This window comes from Emys orbicularis, chromosome 6 (genome assembly GCF_028017835.1).
Source record: "Emys orbicularis isolate rEmyOrb1 chromosome 6, rEmyOrb1.hap1, whole genome shotgun sequence".
In the NCBI taxonomy this organism is placed as follows: domain Eukaryota; kingdom Metazoa; phylum Chordata; order Testudines; family Emydidae; genus Emys; species Emys orbicularis.
Window position 1 is genome coordinate 28,643,660 of NC_088688.1, and position 25,841 is coordinate 28,669,500.

The 25,841-nt window shown below is 43.5% G+C and overlaps 1 protein-coding gene across 1 annotated transcript in view; it reads left to right on the forward strand.

Moving 5' to 3' along the window:
• The first annotated feature begins 5,210 nt into the window (after positions 1-5,210).
• The window catches only part of C7 (complement C7), a 33,812-nt gene continuing 13,181 nt past the window's right edge, over positions 5,211-25,841 (forward strand). The window contains exons 1-14 of the mRNA XM_065406652.1: positions 5,211-5,216; positions 5,536-5,591; positions 6,289-6,364; positions 7,515-7,656; positions 10,239-10,380; positions 12,265-12,403; positions 13,770-13,904; positions 15,348-15,591; positions 16,329-16,442; positions 19,613-19,779; positions 20,656-20,884; positions 22,399-22,570; positions 22,996-23,083; positions 24,145-24,277. Coding sequence (XP_065262724.1) covers positions 5,211-5,216; positions 5,536-5,591; positions 6,289-6,364; positions 7,515-7,656; positions 10,239-10,380; positions 12,265-12,403; positions 13,770-13,904; positions 15,348-15,591; positions 16,329-16,442; positions 19,613-19,779; positions 20,656-20,884; positions 22,399-22,570; positions 22,996-23,083; positions 24,145-24,277 — 1,843 coding nt within the window. The remainder of the gene's footprint in view (positions 5,217-5,535; positions 5,592-6,288; positions 6,365-7,514; positions 7,657-10,238; positions 10,381-12,264; positions 12,404-13,769; positions 13,905-15,347; positions 15,592-16,328; positions 16,443-19,612; positions 19,780-20,655; positions 20,885-22,398; positions 22,571-22,995; positions 23,084-24,144; positions 24,278-25,841) is intronic.

A 25,841-nucleotide genomic window follows, 5' to 3' on the forward strand; every position in this document is an offset into this window, starting at 1 on the left:
GGGAAGGATCAAGCAGTGAGTGCTTTAAATATCTAACCATTTATTTTTACAAGAACTGGAATATTTATAATATTAACAATGGCTGTTTATTAAAGTGCTTAAACATGTAAACAATTATCTGCAAAAAAACTGGAATATTTACAATAGTAACAAAGGGTTTTTCATGATTTGTCTGCCTTAGGCTCTTCACAATTTAGTCCCAAGTATTTAAAATTTTTTTTACAATGTCCGGTAAGTCATGATTATGCTGCCCAAGACGCTCCACTCTTTAGTCCCAGTGCACCTACGCGAAAATCCGGTCAATATGGCCGGGGATGGAGGCGAAATCCTCATAGGAGAACTCCTCGTAGGTCTCATGAAGGTAAATTTCCAGCCTGTTCATCAGGTTCCTGGGTAGGGCGATCTTAGTGGGCCCTCCGTGGTAGGACACGTTACCGCGCCACGACACCATCAGATACTCTGGTATCATCGCCCTGCAGAGCATAGCGGCAAACGGCCCTGGTTTCTGAAGGCTTTCTCGAAACATCCTTTCCCTCTGGGACTCCGAGATCCTCAGCAGGGTGATGTCGCTCATTACGCCCTGCTTTGAATTAGGGAGGGGAATGTTAGTATTGGGACTGCTTTACAGCCACGCGGTGGAGGGAGAGGGGCAGCATACAGGGATCTTTCCCTGGAACAGCCGCGAGGGGGTGGGACAGGGGCATAGTTCATGCTGTCCTGATTGCTGGCAGCAGAGACTGGCATTGCTTTCAATGTGAAAGGAGGCCAGTGCTACTAGTACAGTTTTCAGCAGCCAGAAGTCTACGGCTTACCATGATTGCACGCTACAGAAGTTCAGGTGTCCTGCCACGCTTCTCAGATAACTGCAAGACCACTGCAGGACCCCAGGCACTGAAGGCGATGGCCGAAAATTCGACCTTGTCCTGAGTGCGCATGTGAGAGGTGCAGTGCATGGTCTTGTTCACAGAGAAAGACTAGGTTCTTTGTACACAACTTCATTTATCTGTCTCAGGAATTCACTCCATTTTTCCCATTCACACAGACACATCTGCGACTGTCTCCCAACCCAGCCTGTCAGCACAGTCCCAGAGGCTAGCGCAGATTAGGAGGAGGAAGAAGAAGACGCGGGAGGACATGTTCTCAGAACTAATGAGCTGTTCCCTAGCCCAGGCAGCCCAGCAGACACAGTGGAGGGAGAACTTGTCCCAAATGCACTGAGCAGTCATGGAACGGGAGGAGAGGTGGCGTCAGGAGGACCAGCAGGCTACTGAAAAGCTGCTTGGACTTCTGAGGGAGCAAACGGACACGCTCCGGCGCCTTGTGGATGTTCTGCAAGACCGGAGGCAGGAGGACAGAGCCCCGCTGCAGTCTATCTCTAACCGCCCTCCCCCGCCACCAAGTCCCACACCCCCCTCACCCAAAGTACAAAGAAGGAGGGGCGGCAAGGGCCGTTAAAACTTTCAGTCAACCCCTGCAGACTGCTCTAGCACTAGAAGGCTCTCATTCCCCAAAATTTTAAAAGTCCTTTCCTACACACCTCACAGAAGCCCCCGTGCAAGTTTCAACCCCCACGTTTCATGTCTGGTTCATAATAAAATATTCGTTTCTGTTAATTACTGTTTCCATGATTTTATTTTGGAGGAGAGTCTGTCTGAACGAGGGGAAGGGGCATGGTAATTGGACAGGACAGTCACCTTTACCAGGGTACAGAGGCGGGGTCAGGTCCAGGATCAGGACACATACCCAGTGCAGTGACTAGTGACCCTGTTCAATCTGGGAGGTGGTTTTCATGTTCTGTGGGGGGGGGGGGGGGGTTGCTCTGTGACTTTGTGGCGGGGGAGGGCAGTTACAGATCTAATGCATCACAGAGCCCCGCAGCAGGGGAGCTGTAACCCTCCTCCCCCTGCCAGACAGTCACATAGCCGACACATACACGCTGTCCCTCCCAGGAGGGCTGGCAGGCTCTGTTGAAACAACCAGTCCACCACTGCGGAACCCGTCATTCCTGGAGTTTAGAAGCATCATTTGCATCACAACAGTAAACCCGCACCCCGCCACAGTCTGCGTCCCAGGTTTAAAACATTCCCGCGAAAACAGTAATAAAGACAACGGTGTTCATTAACAAAACAGAACAGATTTTATTTTTTGGGAAGGGGGTGAAGGGGGTATGTAACTGGAGAGGATAGTCAACGGTAACTGGGTAAAGAAACGGTGGCAAGTTCAGGTTCTGAGTCCACAAACTTAAAATTCACTGGTGACCCTGCTCAGTCTGGAAACTGTCTTTCAAAGCCTCCCGGATGCACAGTGAGTCCCGCTGGGCTCTTCTAATCTCCCGGCTGTCTGGCTGGGAGTAATCAGCAGCCAGGCGATTTGCCTCAACCTCCCACCCCACCATAAAGGTCTCCCCCTTGCTCTCACAGAGATTGTGGAGCACACAGCAAGCTGCAATAACAATGGGGATATTGGTTTCGCTGAGATCACAGCGAGTCAGTAAGCTTCTCCATCTCCCCTTGAGACGGCCAAAAGCACACTCCACCACCATTCTGCACTTGCTGAGCCGGTAGTTGAACAGTTCTTTTTCTGTGTCCAGGGCGCCAGTATAGGGCTTCATGAGCCAGGGCATTAGCGGGTATGCTGGGTCCCCGAGGATCACTGTAGGCATCTCCACATCCCCGAGAGTTATTTTGTGGTCCGGGAAGTAAATACCTTCCTGCAGCCTTCTAAACAGACCAGAGTTCCTGAACACGCGAGCGTCATGAACCTTGCCCGGCCATCCGACGTTGATGTTAGTAAAACGTCCCTTATGGTCCACCAGTGCTTGCAGCACCATTGAAAAGTAGCCCTTTCGGTTGATGTACTGGCTGGCCTGGTGGTCCGGTCCCAGGATAGGGATGTGAGTCCCATCTATAGCCCCACCGCAGTTTGGGAATCCCATCGCGGCGAAGCCATCTATGATGGCCTGCGCGTTTCCCAGGGTCACTACCTTTGACAGCAGTACCTTCACGATTGCCTTGGCTACTTGCATGACAACAACCCCCACGGTAGACTTGCCCACGCCAAACTGGTTCGCGACTGACCGGTAGCTGTCCGGCGTTGCGAGCTTCCAGAGGGCTATGGCCACTCGCTTCTGGACAGTCAGGGCTGCTCGCATCCGGGTGTCCTTGCGCTTCAGGGCAGGGGACAGCAACTCACAAAGTTCGAGGAAAGTCCCCTTCCGCATGCGAAAGTTTCGCAGCCACTGGGATTCATCCCAGACCTGAAGCACTATGCGGTCCCACCAGTCCGTGCTTGTTTCACGGGCCCAGAATCGCCGTTCCACAGTATCCACAAGACCCATTGCCACCGTGATGTCCTCGGCACTGGGTGTCGTGGTTTCAGACAGGCGTGTGCTACTCTCGGAGTTCAGGTCCTGACCCCGGTGCCGTAGCCTCCTCGCCTGATTTCTCTCTATCTGCCTCAGTGAAAGGTCGATGATGAGCTGCGATGCGTTGACAACGGCCACAACTGCAGCGATGGTCACAGCGGGATCCATGCTCGCAGTGCTGTGGCGTCCGCGCTGTCACTGACCAGAAAAGTGCGCGAACTGATTTCCCGCCGGCGCTTTCAGGGAGGGAGGGCGGGAGTGACGGTTGGATGACGACAGTTACCCAAAAGCACCCTCGACACATTTTTTTACCCAGAAGGCAATGGCGGCTCGACCCAGAATTCCAATGGGCAGCGGGGACTGCGGGAACTGTGGGATAGCTGCCCACAGTGCACCGCTTCCAATGTCGACGCTTGCCCCGTTAGTGTGGACTGACAAAGTCGAATTACTGTCCTTAGTGTGGACACACACGTTCGACTTTGTAATATCGATTCCACATATTCGATTTAACTAAAATCGAACTACTCTCGTAGTGTAGACATACCCTTAGAGACTAACAAATTTATTTGAGCATAAGCTTTCGTGGGCTACCGCCCACTTCTTCAAGGACTCCCACTCCTCTGTAGAATGTTCATTACCCTCCTGCTGCTTCAGAGTAATACTTCTGAAGAGCAATTGTTTTACCTTTGGATTACACTAGATTGTACAGAATGGTGTGTATCATCCAAAGAATTTCCTGGGAGGAAGAATACCTTCACCCCATCATAAGGACTTTCTCTACTTTTGGTGCAAATTAATGGAAATTTCTCCAGCTGCAACATCTTAATGGTGTTTCTGGATTGGGGGGCAATTCTTGAAGAAGGGAGAGAGCACCATGGAAGAGAAGAACTTAGGGAGAAAGTGAGAGGGCATGTAGGGGAAGGAGTAGAATTCTGAGAAAGTGAGAGTATCCCATAGACAAAGGTCCCAATCCTGTAACTGCCTCCACACAGACAGACCTCTGTATGGAGCTCCATTGAAATCATAGAATATCAGGGTTGGAAGGGACCTCAGGAGATCATCTAATCCAACCCCCTGCTCAAAGCAGGACCAATCCCACACTAAATCCCCAAATGGCTCCCTCAAGGATTGAACTCACAACACTGGGTTTAGCAGGCCAATGCTCAAACCACTGAGCTATCCCTCCCCCCAATGAAGCTCTGTGGGGCTACAGGGGCAATTGCAAGATTGAGAACAAAACTTGCATCCAGACCTTGAATACTTGGCCCCTGACCTGATTTTTCACGATAGAAACTGATGTGTGGAGATTAGGCTTGCTACTGCACATCACCACTGCAGACGTGTGTACTAAGGATTTGTGGCCAGAATCTAAACTCAGTCATACAGGTGTAAACCAGAGTAACTCCATCCACTGAAGAGAGTGAAGTGACTCTGAATTTGTGTAACACGAGGTTAGAACTGGCTTGTGGTCTCTGAACAGTGAAAGACATTGCACCATAGAAAAAAGGGAGAGAAACTAAGTTTTCTTTCAGTGAGTCCTTCCCATAGTTTCATGCCAGCCCTAGTTAGCATAGCCAAGCCTTGATTTATATGTATATTATTCTGTCTTTAAGATATTGAGCAGCTACAAGAACAGGCTGCTTGTGTCCCAGGAGGTGATTAAATGGGTTAAGATTAAAATTCCTCTGTATTGCTCAGTCTTTCTGTGAAAGAGAAGCAAAACAGCAAGGCAGAGAGACTCCAGAAGAGACAGACAGACTCCTCCTGCTGCTGACTTGCCTCCTAGTCCCAAAGGAGGCACATTTCTTCCCTGGTAGTTGCTGGATATCTGAGTGTTTCTCCTAACATGAAGGTAAGACAATCACTTAGCTAATTTCTACCAGTGAAATGAATAAGATGAAATATTAATTTAAAAAGGAAGATCCTTGGCTGAGAAATGTAATGGGATAAAACTGCAATAAAGTAGACAAACAAGAAAAAGTGGTTTGGGTGGCTAATCTGATGAGTGTTCAGATTTCACATCATTATTAGCAGTGCCATTATTATTTATTTGCATTGGAGTTTGGCTGAGTAAGGGCTGCCGACCAGGTCCCAAAGTTGGCAAAACGCATGCAAAAGAAAAAGCAAAACAAACTGAAAATTAACTAATGTTTTCCCTCCTTCTTGTTCAGGTATTTGAGTTTTTCCTTCTGGTAGAAGTTACAGGTTTCTTTCCAGTTTTTTCCAGGTGAGTATTTATTTGGAATTGTGTATGCTAAAGAATGACTATGAATTGTTTAATATACGTATATATAAGTGCTTACATAGAGGTGGCTGGTCCACAACATGGGGAGAGGGTTAAAGGAATGTCTCAGCTTGTGCCCCGTGAGAGTGGAGCCACTTTCCCCATCAGCACTGTCAGTGCCACCAACCACTCCAGTGGCAGGGGGGAAGTGCGGTGAGAGGCCACTGCCTCCCTCCCTTCTGAACACACTGAAAGAGCTGGCAAGCTCCAGGGGAATTGTGCACTTCCTGGGAATTCTGGCTGAGCCTGTGAATTCCACAGGGAGCTCCCACTGCAATCTGGCCTCCCCACGATCCCCGTGACACAGGGCTGTGTGCTGCTGACACAATCTGGATCCCAGTGTATAGTTTTGAGATGGTCTATGCGAGCATTCAGGACTGAGCTTGTGCCTCCTCAGGGATAGTTTCTCCTGTCTGTCTAGTGGTTAGACAGAAGGATTGGGAGTCAGTTTTATTCTTCTGTGGCAGGATGAGTGAATCCCATTGGTTTCAGTAGGAGCCCAATCAGGCCCCATATTTTTAATCAACATTCATTTAGCTGTGTCTGAAAACTTGGCTCTAATACTTATGAATGGAGACATTGCAATTCCTTATAATTTGTTTCTGTTTTTTTAATAATGCAAAAAATAATATTGAGGCAGTCCTTCCTCTCTGGTCAATTGCCACTGGAATCCTTATGGCCCTTGGTCTGAATGTGATGGCTGCACTAAAACTCAGGTATAATGCTATTAATGCTTTTTTCCTTTTGCTTTCCTTAACATGCATTTTTATAATAATTATGGTAGCATTATATCTGTAAGAGGATCAAAAGCCTAAAGGATATGATTTGTGTCTGCAAGGATGCGATATTCTAAGAGCTGACAGTGCAGAAGGAAAGGACATTGATGTTAGGAAGGAGGATAATAATCATAAGCATAACTGACTCAGCAGTTTTCGTTTTGGTGATAGTTACAAAAAATGTCCTAGTGGAAATTCCAGTAAACTCTGTTATAATTCTTCAGCTGATATCTATTGATTTCTATTAGTTTTTATTGGATGACCCAACTGCTCCATTCCATTCCATTCCATTCCTAACAGGAATCAGTAGAAACAAGCTGAAAGTTTTCTATATTGGCACTTTCACTCAGATGAGAGATATTTTTGATTTTTAGATTCCTTATTGCTTCCTTTGATAAGTCATTAATTAGGGATAGGTGGCTGGATGGGTTCAGATTAAAAAAGGGTCAGTGTGCACTTTCTCTCAAGACTTGACATGAACCTGAATTTGTTTTGAGATGCAAAAAACCCCCCAGTTTGTCTATCTTTAGTTTTTGTCACATTCCTTTGCACTACCTGCTTCCTCTTGGGATCGATGGCTGTTTTATTTTAGTTCTGGCAGGTCAGTTCCAAGAGTGACTAACACCATTAAAAATGTTCATAAAATGCAAAAAGAGTACAGTATTGCATCTGATGAAGTGGGCATTCACCCACGAAAGCTTATGCTCCAATACTTCTGTTAGTCTGAAAGGTGCCACAGGACCCTCTGTTGCTTTTTACAGATTCAGACTAACACGGCTACCCCTCTGATACTTGACAGTATTTTCAACTGGCTCATACTAGTTGCAGTTGGCACCTAGGTTTTAGAACAGAGCAATTGGGTTGATTAGTCTACTAGGGCTAAAAAGAGTAGAGTCCTTTCTGTAAAACCATTTTTATTGATATGTTGTTAGTTTGTAGTAACATGAGGAGTAGTGTCTTTGTTTTCAGGAAACGTAAATAAACGTTTCAATTAATTACAGCAAAGGATTTGTTGTGCTGTCATGAAAGTAGTCTAATATTTCTGCTTTAGGTTTACACTTTCTAAAGGTTTCTATTGATTTGCATTCAGATTCGCAGACGGACAATAGCAGTTTATGGCCAGTATGGGGGAAATCCATGTGTTGGGAGTGCCTTTGAAACACGACAATGTGTTCCTACGAGAGGATGCCCAACAGAGGAGGGCTGTGGTGATAGGTTCAGGTGCTTTTCAGGTACTTTATTTTAGTTTATTTTTCATCACTTTCTGATACTTAAAGTTATGAAGATGATTATGTAAAGGTGCTTCCTGTTTATCAGACAATCACAGTATCATAGGTTAAATAAAATCAAAGGATGAAAGCTCCAGTGTTTACAGGAAAGAAATTCACAGGCCAAAGATCAGACACAGCCTTATTAACCCACTATATAGCCTTGCTGTGGTCCCTCTGTGCATATATGCCTTACCCCACTGACACGTTGGAGGGACACAAAAGGGGGCACCATCTAAAGGGGGGGGCAAATGGCCACCCCCATAACCTGCACATTAAGGACAGCTGCATTATTCAGTTGCATCTGTCCCACTGATGACGGAAGATAATTGTTAAGTCTTCTGAAGCTGGAGAATGAGTTCAGGACGATACAGGCACAGTGAGAAGGTTTCTTATACATTTGCAGTACTCTGGAAATATAGTGCTTCCAGAGTACTGAAAATGAGTCCAAGATCTCTTTCTTGATGGGTAACAGCTAATTTAGGCACCATCATTTTGTATGTATAGTTGGGTTTATATTTTGCCATGTGCATTACTTTGCATTTAACATTGAATTTCATCTGCCATTTTCTTGCCAAATAGGGTGACCAGGTGTCCGGTTTTCAACTGGAACACCTGGTTGAAAAGGGACCCTGGCGGCTCCGGTCAGCACTACCAACCGGGCTGTTAAAAGTCCGGTCAGCGGTGCTGCAGAGCTAAGGCAGGCTACTCCCTACATGTCCTGGCTCCGTGCTGCACCCTGGAAGCGGCCAGCAGGTCTGGTTCCTGGGGGGGGATGTGGGGGAGAAGGGGGCACAGGGCTCTGTGCACTGCCCCGAGCACTGGCTCCGCACTCCCACTGGCCGGGAACTGCGGCCAATGGGAGCTGCGGAGATGGTGCCTGTGGGCAAGAGCAGCCTGCAGAGCCTGCCTTAGCCCCTCCCCCCCCCCACTGCGCCGCTGACCGGGAGCTGCCGGAGGTAACCTGAAGCCCCCTCCTGCACCCCAAACCCTCATCTCCAGCCCCACTCCAGAGCCTGCACCCCCAGACGGAGCCCTCACCCCCACTGCACCCCAACCCCTGCCCCAGCCCGGAGTCCCTTCCCTCACCCTGAACCCCTCATTTCTGGCCCCATCCCAGAACCCACACTCCCAGTTAGAGCCCTCACCCCCTCCTGCACCCCAATCCCCTGTCCCAGCCCAGTGAAAGTGAGTGAGGGTGGGGGAGAGAGAGCCGCTGAGGGAGGGGGGAATGTAGTGAGTGGAGGGCAGGGCCTCGGGGAAGGCGGGGGGCTAGAGTTTTCGGTTTTGTGCGATTAGAAAGTTGGCAACCCTATTGCCAAGTCAACCAATTTTGTGAGATCCCTTTGTAACTCTTTGCAGTCTGTTTTTGACTTAACTATCTTGAGTAATTTTGTATCATCTGCAAACTTTGGCACCTCACTGTTTACCCCCTTTTGCAGATCATTTATGAATATGTTAAACAGCACTGATCCCAGACCAGTACAGACCCCTAGGGACACCTCTATTTACTTCTCTCCATTCTGAAAACGGGCTATTTATTCCTACCCTTTGTTTCCTGTCTTTTAACTGGAGTGCCTGGGAATGCTTTCAGGCTCATCTAATGATCCTTAATTTAATTTAATGACAAGCCTTTTGTTATCTTAAGCACCCTGCCTCTGTTTATAAACAAACTCCCTGCACCAAGGAGGGAAGTCATTCCTAGCACAGAACTCCTCACATTCCACCCTCAAGCTCTGACCCCTGGGTGCTGCTGGGTCCTTGCCCCACCCCAGGCAATTGGGGAGGGGCATGTGACCCTTCACCCGCCACCCCACCCCCATGCATCTCCCCTGCCCCACTATATTATTTTACATGATCACATACTATTATGACACCAGCACTCCTGTATGCCCACTGTTCAGCCTGCACACCGAGGGCCCAGTTTTGCTCTGTTACACCAGAATAATTGGAATGATGGATTTTCTGTGTTATAATTGCATAGTTCACAACCACTGCCAACTGGCCAATCAGCACACTGAATGAGTTAGGGGTTGTGTGGAAATGATGATCCCAATTCTCCCCTCTCTTACACCAGTGTAAAGCAGGTGTAACTCAGCTGCCATCAGTGGAGTTACAATGAAGTAAAACTGGTCTAAACCAGAGAAGAATCAGGCCCAATATATGAGCACGTAATTAAAGGTTGCATTCTAGTGTATACGCTCCAGCAAACCTAGCTATATGTTTAAAACATGCTCTGAAATGCCCTCTGTTCAATTCAAGTGTCATTTTTTAGAGACATAGTGTTGCTTTTTGACTATTGCCAAAAACAGGATTTGAACCCTGGTCTTCCAGTGATATATTGGTCACAGAGGCAGGCCCCTGAGTCCAAGTTTTTTCTTGAGTTTCCATAATTTTTCTTAAAGCTTGTTTTTAATTAGAACTGCACAAAATGAGACTGTGTGATTAAATTGGCTAATTAACATGCTTTAATTTTAGCTGCTGTGTATCCAGATGGACAAACATGTTTCCCCCTTTCCCTGAGATTTTTTTTGTTTTGGTTTTAGGTCAATGCATTAGCAAATCTCTGGTGTGCAATGGAGACCAGGATTGTGAGGAAGACGGTGCTGATGAGGATCGGTGTGAAGAGAGCAGACCAGCTTGTGACATTAATAAAATGCCTCCTAATTCAGAACTTACAGGAGCTGGGTAAGCTTCTCTGCAGATCTCATCTTATGTGTTACAGCAATATCTGTGCTAGTTGTATTTTTGTAGCATTTTACAACAAATCTGTGACTAGATAGAGACAAACATCTTGGCCTCCAGTTAACCTGCTCACATGCAACAGAGGGATCAGCTCCCGATCTCAAGACTATTATTTTTACTATTTTATTATTTGTGTTAACCATAGTGCCTAGGAGTCACAGTCATGGACCAGGACCCCATTGTGCTAGGTGCTGGACAAACAGCCGCACTAAAGAAAAGTCTCCTTTAGCTAGAGTAGAATTAGCGCTTACAGTCTCTCTAGAGGGCATTCATGAAAGTGTACCATAATCTATAACTATTGTTTATGAGCAGGCATTCCACCTAACAGAAGGCAGCAATACACATGCACAGTGTATAACACATTACAACCTCTTTCTCGCTCTAGTCTGCCAATTTAGATAGATTAAACAGATGATTGAAGGACTTCATAGCTTTGCCATATGTTTTCATTATGGGTGTGAAATTTTCTCCTCAGATACACACATATAACTTCCATTGACTTCAAAGGGAGTTGCAAACAGAGAGATGATTGCAGAATTTGGCCCTATGAGCTGAAATTTTATTCTAAAAGAGCCTAGTTCTTCCCTGACTTACACTTTGAATAGTCATTGACATCTGTGTACTGCGTATATAAAATGCACCCAAATCAAAATGGTAGCATTTTACAATGACTTTGTATAAGTGTGATGATTAAACAAGGTGCATGGTGGTGGAGAATCAGGCCTAAGATCTCAATATAGGTATAATTTTTGGACAAGATTCACTGCTATGATTTGGCTGCTGTGCTCTGGCTCCACCAATACAAAGCAGCTAGGAACCTGTTTTAACTGGGTTTATAGCTGTCTTGCTTCACAGAAGCATCTTAAAGCAGCCAGAGTATAACTATGAATCTGGCCTTTTGATTTTGAACAATGATTTGAAACAGTTGCACTTCTGCAACTTAAACACATCTTTTTAATTTGAAATGAAATGTTACAAACTAGTTGTCTATAACCAGGATAGGTTATAGTCAGGTTTCTAAAGGCATAGCAATAGCAGTTGCTTTTTTCTAAAGAAATACTGCTATGCAATAGCATTGTGGCTCTATACTCTTTAATGACCTCAGCTACATATACAGAAGTATTAGTATAACAAAATGATTATCTTTAACTTGTTTAATGTAGCCCTATCGCCTTGAGAATGATCTTAGCTCAGATGTAATAAAGAGGAGTGAAGTTTGTAATGGATTGGGCATTTTGCCGATATAGCTAAACATAAGTAGTTGCCATAGATACAACTGTATTGGAGTTAGCAGGTGTGAAATATGTACTCATTGCTGACACAATTAAGAATAGCATTTTACTTTCCCTACTGTAGTATGTATGTGCAGCACTTTTATGCCCACCTAGGAGTCTATAATATAGTGTCCTATTTTCTTATGTAATGGCTTGTCTACATGGTGAGTTAGCACATGGCAAGCCAGGGTGTAAATCAACAGGGCATTAGCTTGCCACACGCTAACTCACCATGTGGACCCTGCTGCAGTGCACTAAAAATTCCATTGTACACTTTGGCATACTCCCATTTCAAACATTAGTACATCAGTGCTCACTATGGAACTTTTAGCGCACGGTAGCAGTGTCCGCATAGGCAGCTAGTGCACCTCTCCGGCTTGCTGTGCACTAATTTGCTGACTACACAGGCCCTAAGTCTATTTTTGATTGTTATATGCAGATGTAACGCTATTCAATTACAACAGCTTTTTGTAGTTTTAACATCCTGTCAACCATGCATTCTTCTCAGTGACTCTGCTACCTTAAGCTATCTTTTGTATTTTCTCTCTTGCAGCTTTGATGCCATTTCTGGTGAGACTAGGGGGAGAGTGATTCATACTAAAAGTTTTGGTGGACAGTGCAGAAAGGTGTTTAGTGGTGATCAGAGAGAATACTACCGACTGAGTGAAAGCCTTCTTGCCTACACATTCCAAGTATGTTTGCTTTACTATAGCCTTGTTTTTAGAGTCATATTTAGACCTGGGAGAATAATGAGAAACATGAAAGGTTTCATGAGGGTGGCAAGCTTCCTGGAAAGAGTTCCTTGCGGCAGACATGCACTCAGCCAGCCCCAGCTGTCTGGTTCACTGGTTCAGTTAGATGGTGGCTCCTTCACCTGGCCAGCCTCCAAGGGGAAATCCAGGGCTGGATTTTCGCCTTATGTGCCCCTAGGCACAGCATCTTCAGTGCCCCCCCTGCCTATAGCTGACCTTCATGTTGCACACAGTTTTAGAGAGGTAAGGTGTCCCTAGAATGCTGGCACCCCTAGGCACGTGCCTACTGTACCTAATTGGAAATCTGGCCCTGGGGAAGTCAATACTCAGCACCTCTCACAAGATTAAATCCAGAGAGAGGAGCAGCCAACACCATTGAGCTGACAACCCATGCACTAACTGTCATGCACAACCCATGACAGTTAGTGCATGGGTAACTGTCTCCTGAACAGCCCATGCATTTAAGGAACAGGATTGCCAACAGCAAAAAAGCAGTGTTGGAGACCACGTGCCAGATCCTCAGCTGGTGAAATTCGGCATAGCTCTGTCAGTCTATGGAGTTATGCCAAGTTACAACAGGTGAGAATCTAGCTCATGCATCTACTTAGAGTTAAGTTTATCTCTTCCCAGAAAATTGTATATATGTTTAGTAGTTTTAATAGATGTAAAGTGGAGGATTTATCACTAGAAGAAAGGAACAGACCCCTGAATGTTATTGCTTAGATCAAAGTCTTGATCCTGTGCGCCCTTTATTTCAATAGAAGCATTGCGTGCCCATGGAATGTGTTCAACTCACTGAGGGCTTCAGAGAGAAGATTATAACCAAATAATGGCTTAAAGTTAAGCATGTGCATAAATGTTTGCAAGATGAGGGCCAAAGTGTGGTAGACATAGTCTTCATCTCTCAGGGCCAGATCTTTACAGAGCGCAGGGGTCTGTCCTCACTTGGTTTTCTCTGAGCATGAGCAGCTAATGCACCTGCTCATTCTTTAGAAGTATAGCATGCATATGCTTCTTAGGACATTTGCAGAGATATATTACATCCCTTTTAGAGGAATGCTTTGTTCACTGTCATATCCTTAATGGGCTTGATCCTGCTCCCATTGACATCAGTGGGAACAGGGTCAGTCCTTAAATCCACCGCCATACTACTGCCATGTTTGTATAAAGATATTTGCTTTATCCTGTATTCATACACCATCTAGAATGTATTCAACCCAAAGAAATCTTCCTAGTCTCTCTGTGCCAGGAAGTGCATGTGCTTCTAACAGCCATTCATAAAGGACTGCATTTTCCTTTTTTCTAGGTGAAAATTCAGAATGATTTTAGCTATGAGTTTTACAACAGTAGCTGGTCTTATATGAAACACACAGTGCACAATGTACGATCAAACAGTGGCCATTACTATTCACAAAATACACAGGAGAAAAGCAGCAAAAAGGTATGTATAAACGGTCTTTTTGGCTTAGAATTTCCCATGAATGATTAAAGTCTTCCTTCCTTCAATGCTGTTTTATAATTTGAACATCTCCATGACCATTTTTTTGTTTTATCCTGGTACTTTTGGTGCAACTTAGACAAAACCAACATAATTCCTCAAAGATCTATACAAAAAGGTCACTGGTCTGGGTTATGTTAGTTTATTTGTTGCCATTGTAATTGCTTATTATCTATTCATTTGATTTATTGGCTGCTTTTGCTATAAGGAAAGAAAGATTGGTTAATAACTGAATAATATTCTCTATGCTGATAATTTTCTTCTGAACAGTTCATTTAAATGTTGTTTTCTCTTTGCCTTTTTTATTACATTACTCAGCGTTTAGAGGCAATTTAAAAAAAAAAATTCTACAATGAGGGGTTAAAATTTGTTTTGCCTACCCACAAGAAAAAATGTATTTCAGAATTGAACTCTAGTGAGAACTTTACCTACTCCTTTATAAAGTACCTTTGTTTCCTATGTGCCTATAATTTGGAGTTAACTAAAAACAAGTATTAATTCAATAACTTGAGTGCTTCCCGTTTATGTGGTAATATTAGTATCTTGGGCTAAATAAACTCAGACGCTGAAGGCTAATATGTTTTTAGCTCATAATATGATTTCCACCAAGCTGACAGAAACTACCCTTCTGTTGTTAGTACACTAAAATGTGTACACTGATTACATATGTTGAGACTTACAGTAAATAAGTTCAAAATAATGCTTATTTTTTAACTGGAAGAAAAGCTAAGAAGACCATATTTATTGTGGGAATGTGTCTGAGAAGCTATCACAAAGACAAGAGTGAGTGGGGGAGTTATAAAGAAAAGGGTGCTCCAGACCAGTCAGGATACAAAGAAAAGAGAATTTTCTGGTGCCTCAGTTTCCCTTTTGCTGAACTGCAGTACCTTTGTCTTCAGCCGGGCTCATTAATCAGGCTCTGCCAGGCACCTAATGCCTGGCAACCACCATTAACTTTTACATAGGAATATGCATTTGCCTATTTGTCCCTTTGAAGCTTTTTTGGGAGGTGGAGAGTGAAGAAAGAATTCTGCAGTCATTAAAAAGGGGGGAAAAAAGTGATTTTGTCTACCTCCCACACTATTCATATCACATTCATTCAGACGGTCCTATCACACAAAACAGGAAACCCCACTACAGAACTTCAAAGGGAAAAACAAAACAAAACAAAAATCCAGTCTCTTAAAGAAACAGACCACCTTATCACAAGAGCCATACATAAATGATAAGTCCTGAGGACAGGAGTGAATCAGAATGCACGGGTAACATACTGAACACTTGTAGAAACTATTATCCATTAGCAAGTACAGGATCCTGATGAGCTGATTGGCAGAAGCCATTCCATTTTTAAATAGCTGTATGACTGATTTATTTTCATCCTCTTAGAGTAACCACTTCATGGTTGTTGAGAATGATGTGGAAGTTGCTCAATTCATTAATAACAACCCAGAATTTCTAACTCTTACGGAGCCATTCTGGAAAGAGCTTGCCAACCTTCCTGCTGTCTATGAATATAGTGCATACCGAAGATTAATTGAACATTTTGGTACTCACTTCCTGCACTCTGGATCTCTGGGAGGACATTACAAAGTTCTCTTTTATATGGATACTGAAAAAATCAAAGCAGAAGGTAGAGTACTGCATTTGTTACAATGAACCAAGAGAATGAACAAGTGAAGAAACTCCTCTCTAGATCCTCCCAGCTAGCAAATAAAACAAAAATAAAGAGACTGCTTTCTCACCAGTCAGTCGCCAGAGACTCTCCTTATCGATAATAAACTAGAGGTGGGCTCAAGCTGCTATCTTTAGATCCCGATCTGGGTGTTGAACATTCAAAGTTCAGGGAGATTTGGATTTGGGGTTCAGCCTATTATACATTTGGTTCCACACATTATATATGTAAAGGGCCATTTGAAAAATTTGGATCCCAATCCTGGTTTGGCTTTTGAACAGCCCCAAAGTTCAGAGGTGTTTGGATATGAGGTGTGATTAAAGTCCGTCTCTAGCAAAGGCAGAACAAAATAAAAACAAAGCAAAGGGTAAAACTGCACATATGGTGATACTCAAAGACACAGCCATTGCTGGAAGGGCAGGGGTGGGGTGAGAAAAAGGATAAATCAGAAAAAAGGAAATAATATATCAGGCAAATACATCATTCAGCTCTCTGCCAGTATCCTTAGGGATAACTACTGGTTACTGGTAACCCTTAGCATGGGATCTGCTTTGTAGTTGTCTCCTTCAAGAAAATGTTGCAGTTGTTCTATTCCTAAAGTGGGCCCTCAGTCAATGGGAGCCTCACACATGAATCCAAAAGCAGAAATTAATTTTCAGCCTACTGTGAAGGTGACTGGATCTATTTCTTTCCAGGTTTGAGTATTACAGACATGTACAAATGTACATCATCAGGTTGGAACTTACTCATCGTAAAAAAGAAAAAGACTACCTGCTCAAAACTGGATGAGCTGTTAAAATCCTCTTCAGGTAAATGATTCCACGGCACAGAGATTTCTTGCACTGCGGGATATGTCAGAACTGGTTACATGGGGGAGATCAATAAAACAGAAGGGCTTTTTGGATATAGTAGAACCCTGACTATCTGAATGGAATTACAGGGAATATATTTGCATAAACAGGTTTCAGATAAGAGGGACTGAGTTTTCATTGTAAATGATGCATGTCTGGTGACATAATTGAGATTTCAGATATAAGTGGGTTAACATTTGAGGAGCTTGGAAAAGGTATCACAATTGTCAAAATATTGTGTAAGCTGGTGGAATGAGCAGAAAAAACAAATGCAAAGCAGTCCCTTTCATCCGTTTGGTCACTAGGCCAATCCTGGCAGGTGCTGAGCTCCAGTAGGAATGGCAAGTGCTCAGCATCTCTCAGGACAGGATAATAGGGTAATAGCCACCATGGATTTGTCAAGAACAAATCATACCCCCAACCCAATTTCCTTCTTTGACACGGTTACTGACCTATTGGATAGGGGAGAAGCAGTAGATGTGATATACCTTGATTTTAGTAAGGCTTTTGACACAGTCCCACAGGACGTTCACATATGGTCTAGATTACATTACTATAAGATGGGTGCAAAACTGGTTGAAAGACCATACTCAAAGTGGAGATGTCAATGGTTCATGTCAAACTGGGGAGACTTATCTACTGGGATCCCGCAGAGGTAGTCATGGATCCTGTACTAGTTAATATTTTCATTAATGTCTTGTAACAGAATGGAGAGTATGCTTATAAAATTTGTGGATGACAGCAAACTAAGAAGGTTCACAAGCACTTTGAAGGACAGGATGAGAATTCAACATGATCTTGACAAATTAGAGAATTGGTCTAAAATCAACAAGATGAAATTCAATAAAGCCAAGTGCCAGCTACTACACTTGGAAGGAAAAATCAAATGCACAAATACAAAATGGGGAATAATTGGCTAGGCAGTAGCTGAAAAGGATTTGGGGGTTCTAGTGGATCACAAATTGAAAATGAGCCAACAATGTGATGCAGTTGTGAAAAAGGCTAATATCATTCTGGGGTGTATTAACAGGAGTTTTGTATGTAAGACATGGGGGGTAATTTACCCTCTCTACTTGGCACTGATGAGTCCTCATCTGGAGAACTCTGTCCAGTTTTGGGTGCCATACTTTAGGAAAGATGTGGACAAATTGGAGAGAGACCAGAGGAAAGCAACAAAAATGATAAAGGTTTAGAAAACCTGACCTGTGAGGACAGGTTAAAAAACCCCAGGCTTATTTAGTCTTGAGAAAAGAAGATGGGGAGGGGGGGCACCTGATAACAGTCTTCAAATATGTTAAGGGCTGTTATAAAGAGGACTGAAGCTAGGACAAGAAGTAATTGGCTTTATCTCCAGCAAGGGAGATTTAGGTTAGATATTAGGAAAAAATTCTAACTATAAGGGCAGTTAAGCTCTGGAATAGGTTTCCAAGGGAGGATGTGGAAGCCTTGTCATTGGAAGTGTTTAAGAGCAGGTTGGACAAACACCTGTTGCGATGGTCTTGCTTCAGTGCAGGGGGCTGGACTAGATGTTTTCTCAAGGTCCCTTCCAGCCCTACATATCTATGATTTTATGACAGCTGTTCCCAGCCTGACTTGATTAGAGCCCACCTTGTGGTAGATTTGTGGAGAGCCTCTTTTCCACATCCCTTGAGCCATACTCATTCACAGTTGCCATGGCCCAGATCCACAAAAGTACTTAGAAGACTAAGTCCCAGGTGTATGCACCAGTGTGATCAACAAACCTTCTGTTTGGCTGCCACCTAGTTCTGTAGGTGCTTAACTCACTTGGCACTAAATTTCTACTGTAACAGTTCCATAGGTGCCTCTGGGTGCACTATTGCCTTACACTAGGCATCTGGACATCTACCTGTTGCCCCAGAGTGATTCACAAAGTGGGGGAAGGTAGGCGGAGAAGTGCCTATCTCACCGTGGGATCCAATCTGGTAGGCGTGCTCCGAGGCTGCCCGCCAGAGTGGGTCCCACTCAAAATCTGGTGGGGAGTAAGAGGAATGGTAATGGGGTGCTAACCTTATAATTTTTAGCCCAGTGGTTAAAGCACTTGCCATTGGGCTAAAAGTTATAAAGTGGGCACCATCAGCACCACTTCCACCTCCTCTCATTGTGTGTGGAGTGTTTCTCACAAACAATGACTTAGGCGTCTAAGTCACCTGACTCCAGGAGAGGGGGTCCCGTTCATGAACTGCTAGCAGAGATAGGTGCCTCCCTGCAGCCTGGACTTAGATGCCTACTTCCGTGACAGGGGCAGGGCTTAGCACACATCCCTCTTATCAGCATCTCCCATTGGCTGGCTTAGGAGGCTCCCTGCCTAGCATGCTGGCATTGTGGATTGCATTCTTAGGTGCCTGTCTCTCCTCATGCATTGTTCAGGGCACCTAACTCAGGCTTTGTGAATTGCAATGTTGTTCCTGTGATTTTCTAGGTGCCTAAAAGTTAGGTGTGATCTTTAGCACTGCAATGGCTAAGTCCCTTGGTGGATCCAGGTCTATACATCTACTTTTTTTCTGTCCCTTCTCCCCTCTCCAGTTCTCCATCCTACTCCTCTAATTCACTCTTGTCTGCTTTCTATTTGTATTCATTTTTGTTTTTCACTTGTTATGTGCCCCTTTCCTCACCAGGAGACCACCTGCAGCTCAGGGTGAGGAGCATCCATGGGTGGTTCTATGGGGCAATAGACACACACTTGCAGAGCTGAGCTGTGTGTTACAAGACAGACACACAAAGCTTGGGCTGGTGAGCTGCTTCCTGAGCTGCTCCAGTGGCTTTTTGCATTAAGAGCCACTGCAGAAGTAGGGGATAAAGGTGGGTTTCTAAAAGATGCGCACCTTCTTTACTCAAAACAGCATTTCTGCTGTAAGAAGTTGGAATGATTCCAGAGCCATGCTGCTTTCCCTATCTGCACTTCTGCCCTAGTCAGGTCCTCCCACGGTTGGGAAACACCATTTCAGGATTTGGCCCGCAATTACCATTCTAGGATACTTGTGCTATATTACTTAAATTCTCTACTGATGTGCCCTTTAATTGCTCGCACAGGTATTTGCATTATTTCTATTGCTACATGAAAACATACCAATGCTGGTCTTCTGTATTTCTCACCCCTGAATGTATAGGAGTCAGTCAGAATCAGATTAGAGGTGATCCCTATGTAGAGGGAGGAAATCCAGCGGCTGTTGCTGGCCTTGCTTATCTAGATTTGAATAATCCTGCTGGAAATAGTGAAAGATATTCCTTCTGGGCTCGATCAGTGAAATACTATCCCAGACTAATTAAACAAAAGGTAAGACTTGATACTATTTTCCTAAAACAGCCCTGAGAGGTGGGTTTATCTGAAGTGGGGACATGATTAAGCTATAGGGGTTAATCAACACCAGTTGTAAATGGCAATAGTTTTGTATCCAGATTGTTTTTGAAAAATTAAAATAAGAAAAATGTGCACAGGCAAAGCAGACTGTTTGAGAAATGGACAGTAATGACTGGCACTTTTACAAAATCAAGGCTCTGATCCTGCATTGAATTTTGTACACTATAGAGCATTTTTGTACAAGTAGATACTGCCCCTGTGCAGAGCCCCAATAATTTCACTACTGCTTTGCATAAGCACAGGGGTCCATCTGCTTAGATCTCAGGGCCCAAATATTGGAGCACAGTGTCAAATGAAAAGGATCAGTTCTGTCAATGAGTTTGGGATTTAATGTAAGCTCTGGAAGTGTGGGATTTTGTGGAAGGGCTATAGCAGCAAAAAGTATTATTTTTTATCTTCTTAATCGTTATAGAATGAAACTGACCTTATAATTGTTTAAAATATACAACTTCTTGGACCAGGGAAGCTCACATAGAGACTTCGCTAGTGCATAGTTTTTGAACATGTCATGGCATTATTTAGCCCCAATCCACAAAGCCATGGCTGAACTGTGTTGAATACTGCTGAGCTGCAAGTGACTTTAACAAATGTCGCACAAAGTTGGTTTTGAGTGTAGATGAAGCCTTACTTGATCTTTCCTACTAACGACAGATGAAGAGTTTTCCCCCTTTGCAAAATTGTCCACACAATATACATCTCCAAATATCTTACGTGACCAATGTGTTATTAAACTGTGACACCCTTAAAATATGTAGTTTTTAAATTTAAGACATATCTGTTTATTGCATTTAGCTAACACCATTGTACGAGCTGGTAAAGGAAGTGTCCTGTGCCTCAGTTAAAAGGCATTACCTGAAACTAGCCATTGAAGAGTATCTGAGTGAGAATGATCCCTGCAAATGTCGGCCATGTCAAAATGGTGGCGAACCTGCCATAGTAGGAACTCAGTGCCTCTGTTTCTGCAAACCTTATACGTTTGGAGCAGCTTGTGAACTCGGAACTCTTGTACAAGATCAACCAGGTAAGTACGCATTTGTTTTGAGATTTCAAAAGTTTAAAGCATACTTTTCTGCTTGCAGTGATACGATCAGTGCTATTGTGCAGGTTGAATGTGCAGTTGATATTGGGCACCAGCAACCTGTAAAAGTCAAGTGGATTTTTGAGGGCGTCAGGTTGCCAGGGGACAGAGGTTAAATGAGTATGGGGAGTATTCCTCTCTGTTAGACTATGTGTCTCTGCTTAGTATTTGTATACAGCACTTTACATTTTCCAAGTATTTTCTTTAAGTATTGTTGACAATACTAGTAACAGTGAGAGCAGTCCTGCATTGGCAAGCAAATGGACTAGATGGATTAATAGATTTTTTCCATCTCTTGCTTCTCTGATTCTGTTATCCCCATTTTACAAATAGAAAAACTGAGATGCAAAAAGATCAAGGCCAGAATTTTCAAACTTGGGTACCTAAACACATTGATTACCATGTTGTTGTAGCAGTGTCTGTCCGAGAATATGAGAGACACAAGGTAGGTGAGGTGATAGCTTTTATGGGACTAACTTCTGTTGGTGAGAGAGACAAGCTTTTGAGCTTCACAGAGCTCTTCTTCAGGTCTGGGGAAGGTAATCAAACTTAGACACTTAAGTGCACTTTTAAGCACCTAAACTATTGCCCAGTTTTCAGAGGTATCCAGCACCCATAAGTACTATTGAAAAAATTAGAGTTTGTGTCATGTGCCCCTCTGATTATTTAAGTGCCTTACTTTAGGCATCTAGCTTGAAAGTTGACTTGCCCAAGGTTACGTACAAAGTCAGGATTAGAACTCATGACTCAAAGTATAGTACTCAGTCCACTAGAGCAAACTGCTTTTTTTTCAAATTTGCCAATAGCCTAGGCTTCTACATTACTTGTGTCCTGCGATACGTGAAATGCCACTGATGAGTAGAGAAAAGGGAACGACTGTTCTAGTGGTGATGCAACGAGGGATCAGATCTGTGAGAGGAGTATGTGTGCAGGGAGGGTAGAAGAGCATAGAGATCAGTATTGGATTGCATGGGTTTATTTGAACTAATCTAAACTTGAATAAAAGTTTGGATTCAAAGAGCACCAGTGACTAATATTATGCTGGTCTTCCCCTGACAAACTGAGTTTCACAGTTATTGTTTTTGCTATGCAGAGTTCAATAACATTTTTGGAGTAAATTAACAAAAATGAAAAATGGGTCCATTTCACATCCTGTGAAACAGGAATACATTCATTTTTTTTGTCCAGCTGTAGTATGGCGCTACATTTCTATTTACTCATTCTGGTATAAATCAGCAATGACTCCACAGAATTACACCAGTGTAAAAGCAATACAAGCAAGAAAAGTCTACGGTCCATGATAGTGAGATCTTAGATTCAGCTCCAAGCTAATGGTTTGGAATCATCATTAGCTTTGACTGTTCTTTCCTGTTTTTAAGATACCAGCAGCTACTAAGAGGACAATAGAATTTCCTACATATTCCTATAATGTAAAGTCTCACTCTAACATTACACAGGAGTCATTGATGGAAGGTGGAGTTGCTGGTCCTCTTGGAGTCCTTGCTCAGGAGAAAGGAAGTCAAGGAGTCGAACCTGCAATAATCCACCACCTAGTGGTGGTGGGATATCCTGCATTGGAGAACAGTCTGAAAGCAGACAGTGTGAGGATGAGGAGTTGCAACATTTTCGGTAAGTGGAAACACCTTGAGCACGAATGCAAAGTGGGAGATCTGGGGCAACTTATGATTTTGACTCAAAACGACTTGTAATTTGTCGGACTGTCACAGCAATTCAGTGGCTTTGGCTAAACCAAAGCATCAAGTTTTTGTGTTTGTTCAAGCCTGAAACAAAATGAAATTCAGGAGCTGTGACCTAGATGTGAAGTGGATCTGGAAAAAAGGGTGAAGCCTATGAGCTTAACTTCACTCTAGTCTTCACATGCTTTCTGAAAAACACATGATAAATGAGTTTAGTTTGATCATGGCTTAAAGGAATGCAGACTGGCCCTGAAAAGGGGCTTCTCTGAGAAGGGCAGTATTTTAGAAGAAAGAATGTCTAAAAACCCTCTTACATTTAGTAAAAATAATCACAATCTTAAAATTTTTGCTTTACAGTTTGATTGAACCACACTGCTTTGATGTGTCCATAATCCCCACAGAATTCTGCTCACCTCCCCCACTCTTACAAAATGGATTTGTTCAAGTAGGTTATAAAAAAGTTCTCTTTATTACTTAATCTATGATCTGTTTCGAGCTGCAGTTAATATACTCATAGCAATTCCCCTATAACTCTGTATTAGTCTTGATCAATTTAATATGATGCTGTATGAAAATCTCTTTAGCATGTTCCTCCTGGATAAAGTTTACAAGAAGTTAGCCAAGACTTATTTTACTTACTTGTAACTCTCCCCTCTCCCCCTTTACTCCTATTTTTATTACCCGCGATGCCCAGAGTCTCCAACAGAGATCAGGGCCCCTGTTGTGCTAGGCACTGTACAAACACATAGTAAGAGAGTCCATGCCTCAAAGAGCTTAACATTTAAAATAGACAAAGGGCAGGATGGGAAAGAGGCACAGAGAAGTGAAGTGAGCTGCCCAACGTTACACAGCAAATTGGCGGAAGAACTAGGAATAGAATCCAGCTCTCCTGACTCCAAGTCAAGTGCCCTAACTACTGGAATACACTCTTTTTGTCCCCACCAGGACTCCACACATGCATAGGGGTCCAACTGCCTGCAGCAGCAGGATTGGGCCTAATCTCAGACGTGATTTAATGAGGGAGTAACAAGAGAGCTTGTAAATTCCTTGGACCAGAGATTATGTCTTATCCATACTGTGAGGTGCCTAGCACCCTTTTGGTTGCTATGAGAAATAACTAACACTTATAGCAATACTGTAGGTTTTGGAGAAATGTGCAAGAAACATCCTTCCCTCAAATGAACTAGGAATCAGTTAAAAAAAATCTAAAATCTAATGGCCTGACCCTGAAAACCCTTACTCCACTGGGTCTACCTAAAATGAATAAGGCGTGAGGGATTGGACCCTAACATGTATTTTGCCGTTTGTTTTCCCAGTCAATGGTTATCACCCTGCATGTATTAGTTTATCTCAGAAGATAAAGGTAAAATCCTACAAACCATGTAATTGTATTTGCTCAGTTAATTCTGTCAGATTTCTTAGAAACCAAAAAAGTTTGATATTTTTAGTGGTTATTACACATTTTTTGTTTCACATTCAAAGCTTCTCCTATTTATTCCCTTTCAGAATGCCGATTCCTCATATCCTGTCGGGAAAAGTGTTGTTTACGCCTGCAGAGATGGTTATTCTCTTGTTGGTGATCCTGTTGCTAAATGTGGGGAAGGTTTAAAGTGGCTCATTGGGGATATGCAATGCAAGAGTATGTTTAAATTGATTTTCACTGCAAAGTACAATTGAAAGTTGACTTTTGAATCCCAGTGAAACTTTTCCCCACATCTATTTTTCAAAAATAGAGGAAAGGGCAGAGGGGGGATGTAGACAGCTGCAGTCTTCCAATTCTCAACTAGAATCAGACTTAAATTGCTTTTTCTTTCTTTGAATATAGAAATTGCTATAATAGAATGGACAACTGGTCCATCTGGTCTAGTTGTAAGGAAGGCAAAAATTGAACCAGAAAACTCACAATGCAACAGGCCAAAGGTAAACTGCAGGGGTAAATTTCTTCCTGACCCCCCTGAAGTCAGAGGATTGCTAGCCCTGATAATTTTAATTTTAGGTAAAATAATTGCAGTGCTATTCAATGTATATAGGATTGAGGTGCTCCATACTCTTCTCCTGCTGCAGCAGAAAGTTGATTGAGATATACCCTCCTAATATATTGAATAATCCCTGCTCAATTCTCCTTAGGAAATGAAAACTCTCCAGGGTCCTAGCTAATACAACTTGGAGTGGATGGTGAATTCATTTCTGAGAGACTCACATTTGGTGATCAACTTAGCCCTGCGCCTATGACCAAGAATTACCATTATTAGCTGATATACAGTAACTCCTCACTTAACGTTGTAGTTATGTTCCTGAAAAATGCGACTTTAAGCGAAACAATGTTAAGCGAATCCAATTTCCCCATAAAAATGAATGTAAATAAGGGGGTTAGGTTCCAGTGAAATTTTTTTCACCAGACAAAAGACTATATTATATATATATATATATATATATATATATATATATATATATATATATATATATATACACACACACACACACACACACACACACACACACACACACACACACACACAGAGTATAAGATTTAAACAAACAATTTAATACTGGTACACAGTGACGATGATTGTGAAGTTTGGTTGAGGTGGAGGAGTCAGAGGGTGGGATATTTCCGTTACTGCTAAATGATGAACTAGCAATTGGCTGAGCCCTCAAGGGTTAACTCTCTCACTCTACAAGGCAGCAGGAATGGAGGGAGTATGTGTGTGAGAGAGAGAGATGCGCATTTCCCCTTTAAGTACACTGCCTTGTTAATTAGATCAGCTTGCTGAGGCCGCAGCTGCTGCAAGCTCCCTCTGTCCTGACCCCTGGTGTGTCCCCCCTGCTCTATGGAAGATGGGGTAAGCGGGGTGCAGGAGCAGGGGGGAGGGGGACACCCTGACATTAGCCCCCCTCTTTCTTCCCTCCCCCCGCACAGCAAGCAGGGGTCTCGGGGAGCAGTTCCAAGGCAGAGGGCAGGAGCAGCACATGGCAGTGGGGGGAGGGACAGCTGCTGCACAGGGAACTTAGGGAAGCGGGGAGCTGATATGGGGGCTGCCGGTCCACCCTGGTTCCAAGCCCCCACCAGCTAGCTGCAACAGGCTGCTCTTCCTGCAAGCATTTGGTGGCTGCCAAATGATTTAGAAGGAAGCATTGCACAACTTTAAACGAGCATGTTCCCTAATTGATCAGCAACGTAGCAACGTTAACCAGGACGGTTA